Source organism: Drosophila sulfurigaster, chromosome X (genome assembly GCF_023558435.1).
Source record: "Drosophila sulfurigaster albostrigata strain 15112-1811.04 chromosome X, ASM2355843v2, whole genome shotgun sequence".
Lineage (NCBI taxonomy): Eukaryota > Metazoa > Arthropoda > Insecta > Diptera > Drosophilidae > Drosophila > Drosophila sulfurigaster.
Window position 1 is genome coordinate 28,686,237 of NC_084885.1, and position 17,763 is coordinate 28,703,999.

The window sequence follows — 17,763 nt, forward strand, 5'->3', positions numbered from 1 at the left end:
TAAAAATAATTGAATTTCAATAATTATTATATCTTGAATGAATTAAAATAAATTTGGGATTGTTGTTTCTTTATAAATGGGCTAATTTCATGCTGTTATCAGTTTTCGGAGTGTGACCACAACTTGACTGAAAACTATTTTTTGCTCGACAATGCGAATGGCAAAATGCAAGACCGCTGAGTATCGTAAACTGGTCACACTTCTATGCAGAGCGCACATCGTTTTCGAAACGCGAGTGAAAAATCGCGACGTTTTACGCTGTTAATTTCAGTTTTTAAAAATGACGTGACGTAGCTTAAAATATTATAAGTCCTTCATTCAAGTATCCATTTCGCATGAATCTGATTTTCGTAATAAAAATTGTTATTTTTTCGGTTAAATGTGAGATTGAAAAAATTGCGAGTAACTCTCATGATACGTACCATTTTATTTCCCCCCGCTGACCCGAATATCTTAATAAAAAAAATGTATCGTTTCGGTAATATAAAAGATTGAGAAATTTCCGAGTAACGGTACTTTTATTTCATAAAATTGGCGGCCAAGCGAAAATTGGAAAAGCTCAATAATTCCATAAAACACCTTTGTTACTTTTCAGTATTTTTTTATACCAACAAAATTATGGCATTTAGTTTACTGTCTCGCAATGGCGGGATTTACTTAAAATTTAAATGAAAAACATAAAATATGCATTAGAACTGTCATTAGTTCAACCTTATTGCACTCCATAATTGCGTTTTTAATAACACTCTATTTAAATAGTTTGTGCACCGTTAAATAGTAAGCGCAAAACGAGTCTTTTTTAAAGTTCTGTTAACGCAATAATGAGACGCAATATGAGTCACTTAACAGCTGTTTTGATACTTCACGTATCTCCGATAAACAACGGCCATTGAGAGAAACTTAAAGTAAAACTAAAAAATACTAAATTCACTATTCAAAAACATTAGGTATTTAAAGCTAATTTTTAATTTCCAGCTTGATGCAATGCTAAGCAATCGTTATCGATATTTCCAGCTGAGTAAATAGTAAAGTGCTGTAAAAGCCGAATTTCAGTGTTGCAAAATTCAATGTTTAATTTGAAAGAAAATTGGTCCGCAATTAAATAAATCAAGTAGGAAAGTTACAGTCAGAGTGTGCTCGACTCTGAGATACCCGCTACACATTTTTAATAAAGGCAAAATATTGCGGTATCATTTTTAAAATATACCGAAAATACTAAAAAAATACTAAAATTAAACCAAATGGTATGTTTGCTATATCGATATAGTACACCATACAAAATATACCATAGACGGCACAATATACCAGATTGTCAGTCAAAGCAACTCAGACCCTTAGTAAGTAGGCGTTTTTGCCCATACAAAAGTATTTATTTCATAACTTCCACAATTTTTATCTGATCGCAACCAAATTTTCAGGAATCATAACTACTATAGTATTTATTGTATATATCAAAATGTGCAACTCTAGCTTTAAAATTACGCTTGTTACTCAATTTTTTTTTTTATTTGTGGGGGCGGAAGTGGGCGTGGCAAAAATTTGAAACAAACTTGATCTGCGTGCAAACATAACAATTGCTGTCGAAAAAAAATTATAGCTCTATCTCTTATAGTCTCTGAGATCCAGTGTTTCATACGGACGGACGGACAGACGGACATGGCTATATCGTCTCGGCTGTTGACGCTGATCAAGAATATATATACTTTATAGGGTCGGAGATGCCTCCTTTTACCTGTTACATACATTTCCTGCCGGCACAAAGTTATAATACCCTTCTACCCTATGGGTAGCGGGTATAAAAAACAAGCACTTTGTAAATATTGCAAAAAGTAAATAAAAACTAAATTTAAAATGACATATTCGATAGAAAATGGTTAATTATTGAAAATAAGCAGCAATACACATTATTTCAATACATGCAAGTATAATGTCGCAAGTAAATGGGTTTTTGAAAACTGTTATACAAGCGCCAGAATTGGGCAGCACTGTCCAAGGACTGGCAACAACAACAGCAACAGCAACATGCCTCTCAGCTGCGCGTAGCGCAAATCCGCGCTCAGAGAGTACTCAACTGTTAGTTAACATTAACAGTGGCTAACAGATGTGGTTATCCTTTAACAGCTGTTAGTTAATATGCTCTCACTTACAGTAGCGTCCTTTTGATATTTTCCACAGCATTTAATTGAAAATTTTTATATATTACCCTTACTATTTACAATGAAATTACGAAAATAATACAATATCGTTGTATTAATTGAATGGTTGTAAAAAAAATATTGATCAATTGGCTGGAGAAGTTAACTGCACGCATGTGTTCCACTGTGCGCTGCCTGTTAAACGAGAACATGGCCGATAAACAGGCATTTCTGATTGGGATTGTTGTCCATGCCGTGGTGCTTGCTCATTGCCAGTTTGACGGCGTAAGAGTTAACGTCAGTAGGCAGCAAGACGTAAACGAAAATGGTTGTGTTTTTGTTGTTACGTGAACGTTGATTTATTTATGCATCGTTTTTTTGCGATTTTTTTTTTGGTGATGTGCGTGTTACTCGGGAACAACAATTCAAATCATACATAATAATGATGAGTGCTAAGTGGCCGGTATATTGCAAATATTGCTAAAGATAATTTAAATATATACAACTGCAGCAACAACAACAACAACTGCAGCAACGTCAACATCAAAACACAACGTAAATATATTTTTTGTCGGCTTTTTGTTGTAATTGTTTTGTGTTTCCTTTCATTTTTTTTTTGAGTTGTTGTTTGAGTGTGTGCTTCATACCAATAATTTGTTGTATCATTGTTGTTATTGTTTTTGCTTTGCAATTCCAATAATGAATCGTGTAGTTTTTGTTTTATTTTTCTGTTTTTTTTTTTTGGGCAATGCCAATTAGTGTTTGCGTATGTGTGTGTGTGTGGTCTTATAAGAATGAAAAATATAACAAAGCGCTGCAAAATAACATGATAAAAAAAAAGCGAACCAAACGAAACGTAACTAGAAGAAGCAGAAAAGCCGCAACGCTGACGTTGACATCCACAGAGAGCGCGCGTTAGCGAGAGAGAGCGACTGCGAGAGCGTCTATATGAGCGACTGTGTGTGCGTGTTTGACTGTGTGAGAGAGAGAGAATACGTGTGTGGTAGAACGTGGTAGCAACCTAATAAGAATAAGTTAACAAACTGACGACGTGTGTTCAGGTTCAACGTGTGCGCGCGTGTGTGTGAGTGTTTGAATAAGTGGGGGCGGGGTGGCGTGTACTGGAGCAGGACGCGCTCTCTCTCTCTATGTGGCTCTCACTCAGGCGCGCTCTCTCTCACTGACATTCATTGATTTTTCCACTTTGTCATCGTGGCCCAGGGATCGTTGATGGCAAAGCATGGCTGGGGGCGGAAGTGCAAGAGAGTGACAAAGTGCGAGAGAGATGGAGAAGAGGAGCAAACCAAGGTGAAATGCGTGGAATGAGAGAGGAGAGAGAGCGCGTGTGAAACGAAAAGGAAAACAAAGGAAAAACTTCATAAGCATTTCTCTCTCTGTGTGTGTGTGTGTGTGTGTGTGTGTGTGTGTGTGTTTGTGTATGTTTGTGCAGTTGGAGGTTATGTTAGGCCAAAGTGTAAATAACTCGGCCCGTAACAAGAATGTGAGCGCAATTTGTTGCTGCCTTCGCTGCTTGCGCAATTCGCTTAAAACTATAATTTTGCTTCTTGTTGTCGTTGTTGTTAATTTTATTTTGGAATCGAGAAGAAAAAACGCGTTAGCAGCCAAAGCAACCACCCGAAACTCAAAATTGAACAAGCGCCGCTTTTGGCCACCACCAACAACAACAACAACAACAACCAAAACGAAGCAGCACGAAAAAATAAACGCGAGTACACTCGACTGCGAGATACCAGCTAGACAACTTGACTTATGCTAGAAATATACTTTTATTTAGAACAAAATATACTTTATATGTCTCATATCTATATAAAAGTTAAATTTTTATTGTTTATTCATAAAATATAATATAATAATCAAGAGAAAGCTTAAATGTCAGGTCATTTTTTAGTTTTATTTATTTAATTTAATCAAATTTATGAATCATTGGAAACACATTTGCATTTTGATACAAAAATAATTCAACTTCTTATGATAAAATACTATATATAAAATTTATTATTTATGCAAAGTCAACCTTTATTGAAATATTATTCAAAAATAATGAAATAATGTAATTGATTTTCTGCAAATTGTAGACCGTTCAAGTTTTGAACAGGTTTCATCATAATACCCTTCCACCCTTTTAGGCTAGCGGGTATAAACAGAGAGCGCAGCAATTGAGAGCGCGAGTGAGCGAACAAGAGAGGTTGACAGAGAGAGGGAGAGCGAGGCAGCGAGAGAGCAAGACTGCAAACCCAATGCCAAAGTTTGTTGGTAATAAACACACACATTTCAAAATTGAATATAATGAGACATATTTTGATATTAGTTAATGCACATGCTCTAATTGTTAACAAATAGCATGTGTGTACAAAATGTATACTACATATATTTATCAAATTTCGTTCCCTCGCTCTCTTTCAATGGGTTGCTATGTTAGAAGATTAACACTTTTAGATAACATCATTCATCATAGTATGTAGTGAGATAGCAGGTGGAGCTTCTATTGTTGTTGTTGTTGTTGCGCTCCCTCGCTCAGCACTTAAAGCGAGCGATCGTTTTCCAATTAGACAAGTTGCATTTGCTCCAATGGGGCACGCAAAGTCAACCTTTATTTTTATGTGTGAGCTGCTCTCGCTCTCTCGCTTGCTCTCCCTCTCTCTGCTGTTCGTTTGCGCTTTGCTCATTCCACTGCACAGTTTATCACACGCACACACACACACACACACACACAGTAGACACAGTGCAAATCAGAAAACCGGCCGCTTACGTGTCGCACGTAAGCGTAAGCGCACTTCATTTTACGTAGCGTGCTGCGATAATTACGTTTGATAGCGCGCTCGTTTACTTCGTCAACATTTGAACATATTCGAACGTCAACTTGAACGTCATTGTCGCTGTCGCTGACGTTGTTGTTAAATGTGCCACGCCGGTTTTTCAACATCCAACTTTGGAAGGTGTAAATTTCAAAAAATGATTTCTTCTTTTTTTTTGTGATAAACAGACAGAATAATGCAAGCGTAAATTGAACTGCAGCCAAGTATGACACTTATTATGAAACATATTTCAAGATGGCGTCAAACTGCACTTAAAGTGTCGTTAAGCTGTGCTACGCGATCGTAGAACAGTATTTGATCGGTAATTATTACTTGATTTTAGTTGATAACAATTTCTCTACTTTGTATTATTTTTCGTATTTCTCTCGAGTTTAGTTTTGTTGCATAGTCACAAAGTTTTGTGGCACAGTTATCGACAGTGCGTGACGAATTACCTCCATGCATAAGTTAATTTCTTTTAATATGCCAAGGCACAATAACAATTGCATGACTCAAGAAACCCTCACTCAAGGGCTAAGCATTAAAGTAAATATGAAAAAATGAAAAAAGAAATGAAAAAACATGGTGGCGACTGCGACTGTGAATGAGAGAGAGAGAGAGAGAGAGAATGGGAGAGGACAGAGAGAAAGCATAGACTAACAATAGTTATGCTTTATCTGGGATGTCATACAGGGCCTATAAAAAGTTCTCAAGTTCTTGATAACCATGCGCTAGATATTCTAAAGAAATTATGCGGAATATTTACATTGTTCTATTGGTTCAGCTTTCATTTTAATAACATTGTTATCGAAAATATTTATAATATATGGAATATTTACATTATTCTGATGGTTCAGTTCTCATTTTAATAACTTTGTTTTACAATATATATATAATAAAGGGAATATTTACATTATTCTAATGGTTCTGTTCTCATTTTAATAACTTTGTCTTCCAATATATATGGAATATTTTCATTATTATATTGGTTCATCTTTTATTTGAAGAACTTTATTATCCAATATATAATATATAGAATATTTTCATTATTATATTGGTTCAGTTCTCATTTTAATAACTTTATTATCCAATATATGTAATATTTACATAATTCTAATGGTTCAGTTCTCATTTTAATAACTTTGTCTTCCAATATACGTAATAAAGGGAATATTTTCATTAATCTGTTGGCTTATCTTTCATTTGAAGAACTTTGTTATCCAATATCTATGGAATATTTTCATTATTATATTGGTTACTCTTTCAATTGAAGAACTTCATTATCCAATATATGTAATATTTACATAATTCTAATGGTTCAGTTCTCATTTTAATAACTTGGTTTTCCAATATATATAATAAATGAAATATTTACATTAATCTGTTGGCTTATCTTCCATTTGAAGAACTTTGTTATCCAATATATATGGAATATTTTCATTATTATATTGGTTCAGCTCTCATTTCAATAGCTTTGTTTTCTAAATTATAGTTCAAGCTAATGCAAAAACAGAATTTAAGTCTTTGTCGTTCAAAAGGGACTAAAGAAATTAAATATAACAATTTCCTTCTTATTTCTTGCATAACTATTATGTTTATTCATAGGAAATCATAAGAAAATATAATTTTAATCTTTGAAATTCTCTTCAAGGAATGAAATATAATAATCATCTGCTTTTTTCTTTCATAACTATTATGTTTATTCATAGGAAATCATAAGACAATATAATTTTTATCTTTGAAATTCTCTTCAAAATGACAATATTATGTTTAACTATTATATTTATTCATAGGAAATCTTCAATCTAATGAATTTTCGTGCTGGATTTTCATAGCTCGTTTTGTTTTATGCATTTTTCCAAGAGTTCTTTTATACTTTCCTTCCTTCCTTCCTTCGTAACCAGAATTGTGGAAGCATTAAATCCAGTACAAACTGCTTTGAAAGCCAGCTTTAATTGCTTTTCACTTTTTATTGGCATTTATTTTTGTGTTTTTTGTGTCGCTTTAAAGTGAAGAAAAAGTCCTCAACTCGAAATATTTATATCGTTAAGTCGCATCGGAAACTTTTTAATGCTTATTATGAGAGCTGAAGAGTGATTTAACTTGACAGCTGACCAGTTGCAAAGTTTACTTTTTAAATGAATTAATCTTTTGCTAAGAGTTTAAATTAAAAAAAAACTGCAAATGCTTTTTAAAGTGGAATAAGTTTAAGTCTGGTGATTAAATGATTTTATTCGGCTCAATAAATATAAATGACTGAGAAGGGTTTTTTCAATTTCAGTTTTGAATTTGCTGTAAATAGTTAAAATTTTATAGTTATTTATGTGTATGTTTGTGTGTGTGTGTGTGTGACCTGCACAACAAATAAACTAAAGCAAACAATTACTAATGAAAATAGATGACAAATTTTTGTCGCACACATTTTGCATATGAAATAGTTTTGTATCTGCATTTTATTTATATTTGTCATCAAACATATTTCATATTTTATAGTTGATTTTATTATACAAAAAAATATAATCTCGCTTTGAGAACATTTTATGTTCATTTTATTCACATTTCATACTTTAAATATTTGATTACTAGCTTCAACTTTTCAAATATTTGATGAGAACTCGAAATAAGGAATATTTCAATAAAAAATAATATTTTAAACAGTTTTACTTATTTCTAATAATAGATTTACATTAAATATTCGATGAGAACTTTTAAATAAAATTGTGTTCTGAGCATTTAAGGAATATTTAAATAAAAAACAAAATTTTAAACAGTTTTACTTATTTTTAATAATATATTATATTTAGTGTTCATTTTTGGTTATCAGACAATATTTATTGACATTTCATACTTTAAATATTTGATTTAAATCTTAAACTCTTTAAGCATTTAAGAAATATTTCATTTTGTAAAAAGAAAATAATATTTGAAACAGTTTTATTTATTTTTAATATTAAATTCTTTCTGCTTCATATTTTAAATATTTGATTAAAATCTTAAACTCTTTAAATATTTGTACTCTTTAAGCATTTAAGAAATATTTCATTTTGTAAAAAGAAAATAATATTTTCAACAGTTTTATTTTGGATATTTGAGAATATTTCTTCATGCTTCATATTTGAAATATTTGATTAAAAAGTTGAAGCTTTAAATGTTTAATGATAGAGTTTTATTTAGTTTTAACAATAAATGTATATTTAAGTTTCCATGCATCTGGATTTTTAATTAATTTTTGCATTTGAACTCATGATCCAATTCTCTTTTTCTCTTTCTCTTTCTCGTTTTGAATGCCAACAAAACCCCATCCAATATCCGAAAAACAAAAAACTCGAATTAATAATTATAACAACAAAATTGTAAAGTGTGCAAAATAGAAAAAAAAAGAAGGAAAATAATTGAAAAAGTTCAACAACAAAAGGCAAATGAATGTGAGAAGAATCGTTAACAACAACAACAAAGTTGCTCAATATGAGCTTTTGAGCAATAACAACAACAACTACGACGACAACAACAACAACAACAACAACACCAACAACCAACAACAGCAGCAACAACAACATGCAACACAGCAACAACAACACAATTGAAATTTCTAGGCCAAGGCCTGAGAAAAAGTGCAACAAAAATTAAAAATTTCAAAAAAAAAAAAAAATTACAAAAAGATAAAAAAAAAAAATACAAAATCCTACAAAAAAAAAAAAATCAAGTTACAAATTCAATTCGATAAAAAGTAATAATAATTTTTTTGTTAATACCCCAAGAAATCAAATCAATCTTTTATTGTTTAATATATATATCCAGAAAAGTATATAAATATAAATATATATATATATATATCGTATATCTATGTATGTATGTGCTCATGCATTTCTGTGTGTGTGATTATGTGTGTGTGTGTGTGTTTATTTCCCCAATGTGCATTCCATCCATTAATCTAAACATAACTCGATAATTCGATAATTCGATAACAACAATTAACGACAAATAACTAATTAATTGCTATTTGTTTATGTGCAATAATTGCAAACGATAACAAACAACAATCAATACAAAACAAAAAATACGACAAAACTAAACCCACAACAATCGATAACCCACACAACAACAACAACCGATAATCCGATAATCAATCCAACAAAAATGGCGGACATCATGCGTCCGCCGTTTAGTGAAATTAAGCGGCCCGACGAAATTGTCAGAATGACAACCGCCGATAATTTGAAATTTGCCGTCCTCATCGGCCTCATCGAGGTGGGCCAGGTGACCAATCGGGAGGTGGTCAACACAGTTCTACACTTGGTAAGTACTCCACGCACTTTTACATTTATCGATAACAGTATCAACTTGGAATTTATCAAGCAAATCGTTATTGATAGGCTGAAATGATCTTTTCAGCTTTAGTATAAGAAGGTAAAACGCAGTTTATCGATATTACTTGCAGAGTTTTGTTTTCAAGAGAGCAAGTACATTTATCGATAACAGTATCAACTTGGAATTTATCAAGCAAATCGTTATTGATAGGCTGAAATGATCTTTACTGCTTTATAAGAAGGTAAAACGAAGTTTAACGATATTACTTGCAGAGTTTTGTTTTCAACAGAGCAAGTACATTTATCGATAACAGTATCAACTTGCAATTTATCAAGCAAATCCTTATTGATAAGCTGAAATGATCTTTACTGCTTTATAAGAAGGTGAAACGAAGTTTATCGATATTACTTGCAGAGTTTTGTTTTCAACAGAGCAAGTAAATCATTATTGATCGATTTTATCGATCATAATACAAATCGATATTGCTATGACTTCAAGTGAAAGCAAATTATAAATTATTTATTCGTTTGTATGCATCTTAAGACTGAATTTTATAGGCTGAAATGTTTTTATTTGCTATATGAGAAGATAAAACGATGTTTATCGATAGTATTACGATAATAACATGCACAGTTTTACTATTATTTAATCAAATTTGATCTAAGAGAATGCAAAATGATAAAATTTAATCAAATATGAGTTTTAGTTTTGCCCTTAGCACTTGGAATTTCTCAAGAATATCGTTTTTGACAGTTTTATCGATAGTATACAACCAAGATAACAATTGATATTGCTGTGACTTCAAATGTGGGCATGTTGTAAATTGTTTATGTGATTGTATGCATCCTAAAGTGAAGTTCTATAGGCTGAAACATTTTTTTTTTAAATATGAGAAGGTAAAACGATGTTGATCGATAGTATTACGATAATGACATGCACAGTTTTGCTTTGGATAGAGCTGACTTGCTATTATTTAATCAAATTGGATCTAAGAGAATGCAAAATGATAAAATTTAATCAGCTATGAATCTTAGTTTTGCCCTTAGCACTTGGAATTTCTCAAGAATATCGTTATTGATAGTTTTATCGATAGTATACAACCAAGATAACAATTGATATTGCTGGGACTTCAAATGCAGGCATGTTACAAATTGTTTATGTGATTGTATGCATCTTAAGGCTGAATTCGATAGGCTGAAATGTTTTTATTTGCTATATGAGAAGATAAAACGATGTTTATCGATAGTATTACGATAATAACATGCAGAGTTTTGCTATTATTTAATCAAATTTAGATCTAAGAGAATGCAAAGTGATAAAATTTAATCAGCTATGAATCTTAGTTTTGCCCTTAGCATTTGGAATGTCTCAAGAATATCGTTATTGTTAGTTTTATCGATAGTATACAACCAAGATAACAATTGATACTGCTTTGACTTCAAGTGTAGCCATGTTGTAAATTCTTTATGTGATTGTATGCATCTTAAAGCGAAATTCGACAGGCTCAAACGTTCATATTTGTTTTATGAGAAGGTAAAGCATTGTTTATCGATAGTATAACGATTAATAACGTACATCCATTTTGAAGGTGAGAGTTTTGCTTTCGACTGAATCTTATTTTGATCAAATATGATCTAAGAGAATGCAAGAGATAAAATTTAATCAAATATGAGTTAGTTAGTTTCTAATAAACACTTTCACCGCCCGAGCAAAGCTCATTTATCTTGTGAGACTGTTTTAAATGAGTTTACAGTTTGTCTAAATTTATCTTGGGGAGCGACAAAAGAGATTAACTTAAATAAGCACAGCTGAAGCTGCACTTGATTAATCGCCGCTTTAATCCTTTCAATGTCATGTCAAAGACATGAAAGAAAGTCCCCCCACCAAAAAAAAAAGAGAAAGAAAGATAAAAATCCTCAATATCAATATCAACTAGCGATTTAAATGTGGCCAATAGATGGCGCCAGCATATGCAAAATCTTTTACTTTAGACGGCGCAATTTTCATTACTGACAAAATGGCGTCTAAATAAGTTTAATGATGGATGCGCGGGGGGTGGGGCTGGAATGCCAGCACAGCGGAAGAAAAGAGGAAGTGGAAGTGGAAGAGGGTGATAGAGAGGGGGAAACGGATGTGAGTGCGAGTGAGACGTCGCTTTCATTAGCACAAAATTAACATTTCGCTGGAAGCCGCAGAGCGAAACATCTGCGAAGGGGGAGAGAGAGAGAGAACACCTAGCAAAAAATCACTGTGTATGTGTGTGTGTGTGTGTGTGTGTGCCAGGGCTGTGATTAGATCAAAGGCCAGGCCAACTGCCGCCTCCTTGGCACAACTTTGGCTGGCAGACAATATGCCTGCATACATATTGTATTATTACACGACATTATTATTAGAGAAGATTTTCAAATTTACATTTTTGGCGGGCTAAGCTTTAGAGTGTAGGTGTGTGTGTGTGCAAGTGTGTGTGTGTGTGTGTGCAAGTGTGTGTTGAAGGTGCTTAATGAAAACACGACACCGTCGCTCATCATTATGACTCGAGATGTTGAGATTTTGCTCAGCGAAAAAAATGAAAGCAATGGCAAAAGGAAGAAGCCAAAACCCAAGGCGAAGGGGAACGTGGAACGGGGAGCAACAGCTTGACAGGTGCTCTAAGTGTGTGTGTGTGTGTGTGTGTGTGTGTGCAAGAAATTGAAAAGAAATTGAATTGAAGTTCGTCGTCTTCTTCGTCATCGTCGTCGTCGTTGTCGTTTTTTGCTCCTCTCACTGATAAGATAAGCAACTAGCTAGAGTGAGAGAGCAAGCGAGTTGGCAACTGAGAGAGCGATATAAAATATGTTTGCTAGATACTCAGACAGGTGGAATACACACACACACACACACACACACACACACACACACATTGCTGTTCATTTTTATACGCTTATTTTCGCCTGATTATACGACAAATCTGATAAGCGCGAATAGAAAATACAAAAAAAAAAAACACACTCACAATAATAAAATTATCGAAAAAAAAAGAATGTGCGTGGCGTTTTTTGGGGTTGACGTGTTCAAACCACGAAAAGAAAAACAGATATAATTCTTAAGCAAGTGAATAAAATGCACGAGGTGATTTTAAATTGCCCTGGAAAGGCAATATATTGCAAAAAATCAATTTGAAACATTTATCTAAAGCTCGAGAAATCTGCTGACTATTTAAAAACTTATCATAAGTGAGGTTTTCTAAGGTATTTGGACAGCCGTCAACAGAATTTCGGCTGCGTAGCTTTTGTAACTCCAGAGATTGCAGCGCCTGAACCTTCTTTATTGGGGTTGAGATGTTCCAACCACGAAAAAAAAAGTTATAATTTCTTAACAAGTGAATAAAATGCACGACGTGACTTTAAATTGCCATAGAAAAGCAATACATTGCAAAAAATCACTTGTAAACATTTCTTAAAAACTCGAGAAATCTGCTGACTATTTAAAAAATTGTTATAAATTATGTTTTCTAGGGTATTTGGACAGCGGTGTATAAAATTTGAGCAGCCTAGCTTTTGTAACTCCAGAGATTGCAGCGCCTGAACCTTGGAATCTTCTTCTTTTTTTGGGGTTGACCGCGAAAAAAGATATAATTCCTTAACAAGTGCACGAGGTGACTTTAAATTGCCATAGAAAAGCAATACATTGCAAAAAATCACTTGTAAACATTTCTTAAAAACTCGAGAAATCTGCTGACTATTTAAAAACATGGCATACGTGAGGTTTTATAGGGTATTTGGACAGCGGTGTATAAAATTTGAGCAGCTTAGCTTTTGTAACTCCAGAGATTGCAGCGTTTAAACATTCTAAATACCCCCACCGTATAGGGGATTTTTGCTGTTTGTCATGCCCGCTTGCTTACAACAGATAGCACAAATCATTTTATTTAACCGCCGCGTTATCATTGTAGGTCTATGGGTCTCTAGGTTTTCCATAGGAATTCAGCAAGTGATATTTTATTTATTCTTTTTTGTTGTGATACAATTTAATGGATGGTTTTGTTGTTGCGCACTGATAGCGATATGATTAATGATCTCTAGGCAGACATTATTTGCTTGTTATCGCAATATCTATTAATCGATATTGTTAACGCGATAGATCTTTGTTGTTGTCGTCAGGGTTTTTTTTGCTTTTTAAAGCGATTCCGCTTTTCTTTTATAATTTCCTCGAGTTCTCATTCGGAAATTATGCATAGATTTTCTTGGTCTAGTTGCTTCTGTTATTTTGTGTTAACTTGCTTTTCATCTCTCGTTTACTTGCTTCCATTACTTTTCTCCATTTTCTTCCGCCATTTGCATGTTTTTTCATGCGTTTTCTGTTTTCTGTTTCCTTTTTTTTTGCATTTTTTATACCCGCTACCCATAGGGTAGAAGGGTATTATAACTTTGTGGCGGCAGGAAATGTATGTAACAAGTAGAACGAGGCATCTCCGACACTATAAAGTACAACAGCCGAGGCGAACTGTCCGTCCGTCTGTCCGTCTGTCTGTCTGTCTGTCCGTCCGTCCGTATGAAACACTGGATCTCAGAGACTATAAGAGATAGAGCTATAATTTTTTTTCGACAGCATTTGTTATGTTTGCACGCAGATCAAGTTTGTTTCAAATTTTTGCCACGCCCACTTCCGCCTCCGCAAATCAAAAAAAAATCGAATAACAAGCTTAATTTTAAAGCTATAATTGCGATTTTGGTATATACAATATTTACTATAGTAGTTATGATTCCTGACTTTGAGAAAAATACTGCAAAATATATTTCTTTTATTTAAAATGGGTAACGGGTATCTCACAGTCGAGTACACTCAGCTGTAGCTTTCTTGTTTCTGCTTCGGCTTCTGCTTCTTCTGCTGATTGATTCATAGCTCAACAGCTTGCCTTGTCTTGCCTCGGCCAACATTACTCAACGAAGCCTGGCTCCCCATTTATGCAAAAGGCGTACACCTCTTTCCTCTTGTGTGTGGAGGAGAGGAGGAGGAAAGGAGAAAGGGACCAGGCAACTGGCAACTTCAGTTGTGGACGACGCTTAATCGGTCATTGGGCCTTGTTATACAGCTCAATTATGGTCATTTGCCATGTGGCGCATGTGGTACTCTCGGCCCATTTAGTATTGAGCCACCCTTAACCTACACACTACAATCTCCCCTCTCTCTCTCTCTTTTGCTCTGCAACCCCCTCTGCGTCCCTCTCCTCGAACAGAGCAGAGGCAAAGCCGTGTCACGTGCAAAGAGGCAAAGCCTTTAATCGATTTGCCTTTCGTCTTTCGTCGTTAGCTAAAAATGTATGTTTGCTACTAAAAATAAACGCTTAATGCAAATCGACAGCAACAAACATGTACAAACACACACACACACACAAACTCGCAACAACAACAAGAAGTTGAGCAACAAATTTAACGATTTGAAAACCGATTGCAAAATGAAGTCAACAACAAAGAGGCTGAGCCCAACAATTTTCAATTTGTTTGCCGTCTGCCTCTCTCTTTCTCTCTCTCCCTCTCTCTCGCTCCCTTTTGGCCTTGTGTTTACATTTGCCATTACAACACAAACAAATCAACAAACAAAATGTACAAACAAACAAACAAACACACACACACACAGACAGACAGACAGGATGCAAAGCGATTGCGATCTATATAGACTTATGCATACATACACTCGTATAATTTTAATAACTTTACATTAAAATTGAGCGACAACCCTTAAAGCGGCAACCCTTTTATGACTGCCCCTTTCCCCCTGCATCAGTCAGTGTCTCCTTAAATGCTATTGTCGTATCATTTCACATAATACATGTTCGTATTTATCTTGACATTGCTTTTGTCATATCCATAACTCTGGCAAAGATTTCCTTCCCATTGTATTTACCAAGGCGAACCTACGAAACATTTTCGAGACCCTGTAATCAACAGCAGCAGCGAGTGTGCTAAGTATGTGGAATGGAATGGTAAATCAAATTAAACGATTGGCTTAAAAAAGTTCTCCAAATGTTAATGAATGTACATATATAAATCAAAGGAAATCCTGTTGGTAAAGCATGGAAGGCTGAAGGAAATGAGCTTAAATGAGTTGAGAATTATTACAATTTAGATGTAAACAGACAATTTAAAGATATTATATTAATGTAATATTACTATTGAACATAAAATTGCCAATTTATTTAACTCTGGAAAAGATTTTCCATCGGATTTACTAAGACGAACATTTCGAGACCCTGTAATCGATTGTAGCAACGAGTGTGTTGAGTTTGTGACATTGTAGGTAAAGTGGAATGGAATGTGTAAATCAAAGTTGGATTACTTGCATTAGACAATGTGTATAAAGAAGTTCTGCAAATAGAAATCAGAGTAAATAAGGATATTGAAATCATGTTGGTAAATCATGGAAGGCTGAAGGAAAAGAGCTTAAATAACTTGAGAATTATTACAATTTAGATGTAAACAGACAATTTAAAGATATTATATTAATGTAGTATTACTATTGAAGATCAAATTGGCAATTTATTTAACTCTGGAAAAGATTTTCCATCGGATTTACTAAGACGAACATTTCGAGACCCTGTAATCGATTGTAGCAACGAGTGTGTTGAGTTTGTGACATTGTACGTAGCGTGGAATGGAATGTGTAAATCAAAGTTGGATTACTTGCATTAGACAATGTGTATAAAGAAGTTCTGCAAATAGAAATCAGTGTAAATAAGGCTATTGAAATCATGTTGGTAAATCATGGAAGGCTGAAGGAAAAGAGCTTAAATGAGTTGAGAATTATTACAATTTAGATGTAAACAGACAATTTAAAGATATTATATTAATGTAATATTACTATTGAACATAAAATTGCCAATTTATTTAACTCTGGAAAAGATTTTCCATCGGATTTACTAAGACGAACATTTCGAGACCCTGGAATCAACAGCGGCAGCGAGTGTGTTGAGTTTGTGACATCGTAGGTAACGTGGAATGGAATGGTAAATCAAAGTTGGATTACTTGCATTAGACAATGTGTATAAAGAAGTTCTGCAAATAGAAATCAGTGTGAATAAGGATATTGAAATCATGTTGGTTAATCATGGAAGGCTGAAGGAAAAGAGCTTAAATGAGTTGAGAATTATTACAATTTAAAAGAAAGAAAGCAATTTTATGATATTATACTGATGTTATATTACTATATATACGAGTTTCAATGGATTACAGAACTTTGCAAACTAAATCTAGTATTTTTGGTATTTTTCAGACTAATATTCTTAGTATTAGAAATTTGTTCTGAAAGTGGTCTTATTTGAAGAAGACAACTTTTAAGACGAATGTTTTTGATTTAAAAAACTGCTCTGATTTTTATCAGTGTAGTTACATAGTTAATTCAATTATTTATGGAGTTGACTTGAATATTTGGTAAGTAAAATACTGTTGGGAACTATTTAGGATATTTCCTAAGAAATAAAACTATTTGTGTAGCTTGCAAATTCTCTTGAAAATAATTTGCAAGGCAACAAGACTCGTACAATTTGTCAGAAAAGTTTGAGTAATCAATTTACGACAGCTTAAAATAGCATTTCAGCTGAGTGTGTGTGTGTGTGTGTGTGTGTGTGTAGTGTTGTAAAACACAAACAGAAAACATTTTGACCTCTGCTGACCTTAGATTGCCACCTGACCAAAAAGCAAAGCGACGATGACTGATGATTAATGAGGACTGCTTAAAATGCGCTGCCCTTTTTTTTGCTTTACGCTCTCTCTCTGACGTCAGCTAAATTTGGGTTACAGGGTATGCAAAAGTCGAACACACACAATAATGATGTGGCCAGACTTGATGTGAAGCAGCTTATTAACGTTTTGTTTAGTTGCCCTTTCCCCACAGAGACCGACCTCTAACCTCCACCCTGGTTCAACACGTAACCTGCGTAACCCTCGTCGCACCTCACGCCCCCTTCCCCCACCCCTCCTCCCCTTGTTTTGTTATCGCAGAGTCGACGGCAGCTGGTTGAGTTCTCTTTGAAGAGGCAGCTGGAACAAAATGCAAACATATTTAGCTACTTTTACTTAATTTAATTAACGTGCTTTGCCACGCAACCTCACCAACGAAATCTAATGTTGACGTCGCAGTCGCAGTCGCTGTCGGCGTCGCAGTCTCAGTCGCAGTTGACGTCGCTTTTAGCCTGTCTGTCAGCTGTTCCGAGTGCCAAAAAGGAAACAATAAAAATGGGCCTTATTGTTGGCATCCTGAGGGGGGAGGGGGAGAAAGAGAGAGAGAGAGAGAGAGAGAGAGAGAGATAGCGGCAGAGGTGGGGCCAAAAAACTTGGCCACAAAGCAACCAAATGCCAAAGTCACAAGTGAAGAAACTCACACAAAAGAACAGGCCGAGAAGGAAGCGGGGGAAAGCGGGGGTAAAAAGTGAAATGATAAGAGCATAAAAAAATGGCACAAAAAGGAATCAAACACACACAATCGTAGACAACAAAGCGGACAACTCAAAAAACCAACAACAACAACAA

At 34.3% G+C, this 17,763-nt stretch overlaps 1 protein-coding gene across 2 annotated transcripts in view; it reads left to right on the forward strand.

Annotated features, from left to right (window-relative positions):
• Positions 1-2,394: 2,394 nt before the first annotated feature.
• LOC133847370 (neurobeachin-like) overlaps positions 2,395-17,763 on the forward strand; it is a 95,895-nt gene continuing 80,526 nt past the window's right edge. The window contains exons 1-2 of one of the 2 annotated variants that reach the window (XM_062282356.1): positions 2,395-2,690; positions 8,311-9,247. In XM_062282356.1, the coding sequence (XP_062138340.1) occupies positions 9,089-9,247 (159 nt within the window). In that variant the 5' untranslated portion in view covers positions 2,395-2,690; positions 8,311-9,088. Of the gene's footprint in view, positions 2,691-8,310; positions 9,248-17,763 lie in introns of those variants that run through there. The other variant, XM_062282355.1, reaches the window with a different exon arrangement.